The following is a 1,814-nucleotide window of genomic DNA, read 5'->3' as shown; positions in this document are numbered from 1 at the left end:
TTGTTACAATCAGGAGGTAGCTAAATCCAATCTTCACACCTGTAAATTTTTTACTTCAGATGATTAGCTGTGATAATTTTTTTTCCCATATCCTAAGTCTCAACCAATTCTGGATTTACTAATTTTATTCTTGTAAAAACCATTCAAATAAACTTTGAATGGACTTTCTAAAATTCATATTTTGTCTCTTTTTCCACATGTGTTTACCAACAGGACCATGGAACAGAAAAATCAGTCAGAAGTCTCTGAGTTCATCCTTCTGGGCCTTTCAAGCAAGCCAGAGCAGGAGAGGCTTCTGTTCTTCCTCTTTATGCTTATGTATCTGACCACAGTGCTGGGGAACCTACTCATCATTCTAGCCATTAGAATCGACTCTCGCCTTCATACTCCCATGTACTTCTTCCTTAGCAACTTGTCTCTGGGTGACATCTGCTTCACCACCACCACCATCCCCAAGATGCTGGTTAATTATATATCTGGAAACAAAGAAATTCTTTACATTAGCTGCCTGGCACAAGCCTTCTTCTTCAGTTGGTTTGCAGGATTAGATAGCATCCTCCTTGGCTCCATGGCCTATGACCGCTATATGGCTATCTGTGCCCCACTACATTATACCATGATCATGACCCCAAGGCTCTGTGTCCTTCTGGTGGCAGTGTGCTGGTATTGGGCTTGTGCCAATGCCCTGACACATACTGTCCTGCTAACTCAACTCTCATTTTGTGGCCACAAAGAAATCCCCCATTTCTTCTGTGACCTTGGTGTGGTAATAAGGATCGCCTGCTCAGATACCTTCATCAATGACTTGGTGATCTATACAATGGGAGGCCTGATAGCTATAATCCCATTCATGGGCATTCTGATCTCCTACTTTCACATTTTTGTAGCTGTCCTGAAGATACCATCAGCTTACGGGAAATGGAAAGCCTTCTCCACCTGTGGCTCCCACCTCACTGTGGTCTGTCTCTTCTATGGAACAATCATTACAGTGTACTTCAATCCCACATCCACCCACACAGTGCAACAGGACATAGCATCAGCTGTGATGTACACCGCAGTCACCCCCATGCTGAACCCTTTCATCTATAGCCTGCGGAACAATGACATAAAAGGAGCCCTGAAGATGCTTCTCCTGAGGAAACCAGGTTTCTCTTTGTGACTTTCTCACACTACACTTTCACTGCCATAAGAAAAAGATTTCAATGAGTTTTCTCTAATGGAATATTCAATCTGTTCACCTCTTAACCTGCCCAGGAAGTTGTGCAATGTGATGGATAGAGCATGGAGCCAGTTGTCAGACTGCACGGTTATAGTTTTTCTACCACTTCCTAAATGTATAACCCCAAGCTAACCTCCTCTTCAGGTTCTTTATTTACAAGATGAAGGGACATTTACTCAAGTGGTACATCTTGTTGCTATTTGGTTGTTTTGTTTGTGTCTGTGGCGCGATTTGCCATTTTCTTGACAAAGATACTAAAGTGGTTTGCCATTTCCTTCTCCAGTGAATTAAGGCAAACAGAGGTAAAGTGACTTTCCCAGGTACACATAACTAAGTGTCTAAGGATAGAAGTAAATAAGCATTCAAGACTTACTGCTGAATCTAGGAATTAGTTTGAGCATTCTGGGAAACAATTCAAAATTATAGAAATAAAATAAATAAAACATCCTTTCACTCATATTTTCCAAATCTAGGCATATACTTCAAGGAGGTCACTGAAGGTGGAGAAAAAGTTTCATTTTCAACAAAATATTATAAACTGCATCTCTATGAGAACAAAGACCTGAAAACAAAATAGATGCTGTTCAATAAGAGA

At 40.8% G+C, this 1,814-nt stretch overlaps 1 protein-coding gene across 1 annotated transcript; it reads left to right on the top strand.

Moving 5' to 3' along the window:
* Positions 1 to 217: 217 nt before the first annotated feature.
* Positions 218 to 1,159, top strand: LOC100014181 (olfactory receptor 1361). Its single transcript, XM_001368470.2, has one exon. It carries the CDS (start codon positions 218 to 220, stop codon positions 1,157 to 1,159), a length of 942 nt encoding a protein of 313 aa, XP_001368507.2.
* Positions 1,160 to 1,814: the final 655 nt, after the last annotated feature.

This window comes from Monodelphis domestica, chromosome 3 (genome assembly GCF_027887165.1).
Source record: "Monodelphis domestica isolate mMonDom1 chromosome 3, mMonDom1.pri, whole genome shotgun sequence".
NCBI classification, from domain to species: Eukaryota; Metazoa; Chordata; class Mammalia; order Didelphimorphia; family Didelphidae; genus Monodelphis; species Monodelphis domestica.
The sequence above is the reverse complement of the archived record's forward strand: the minus strand, read 5'-3'. Positions and strand labels throughout refer to the sequence as shown.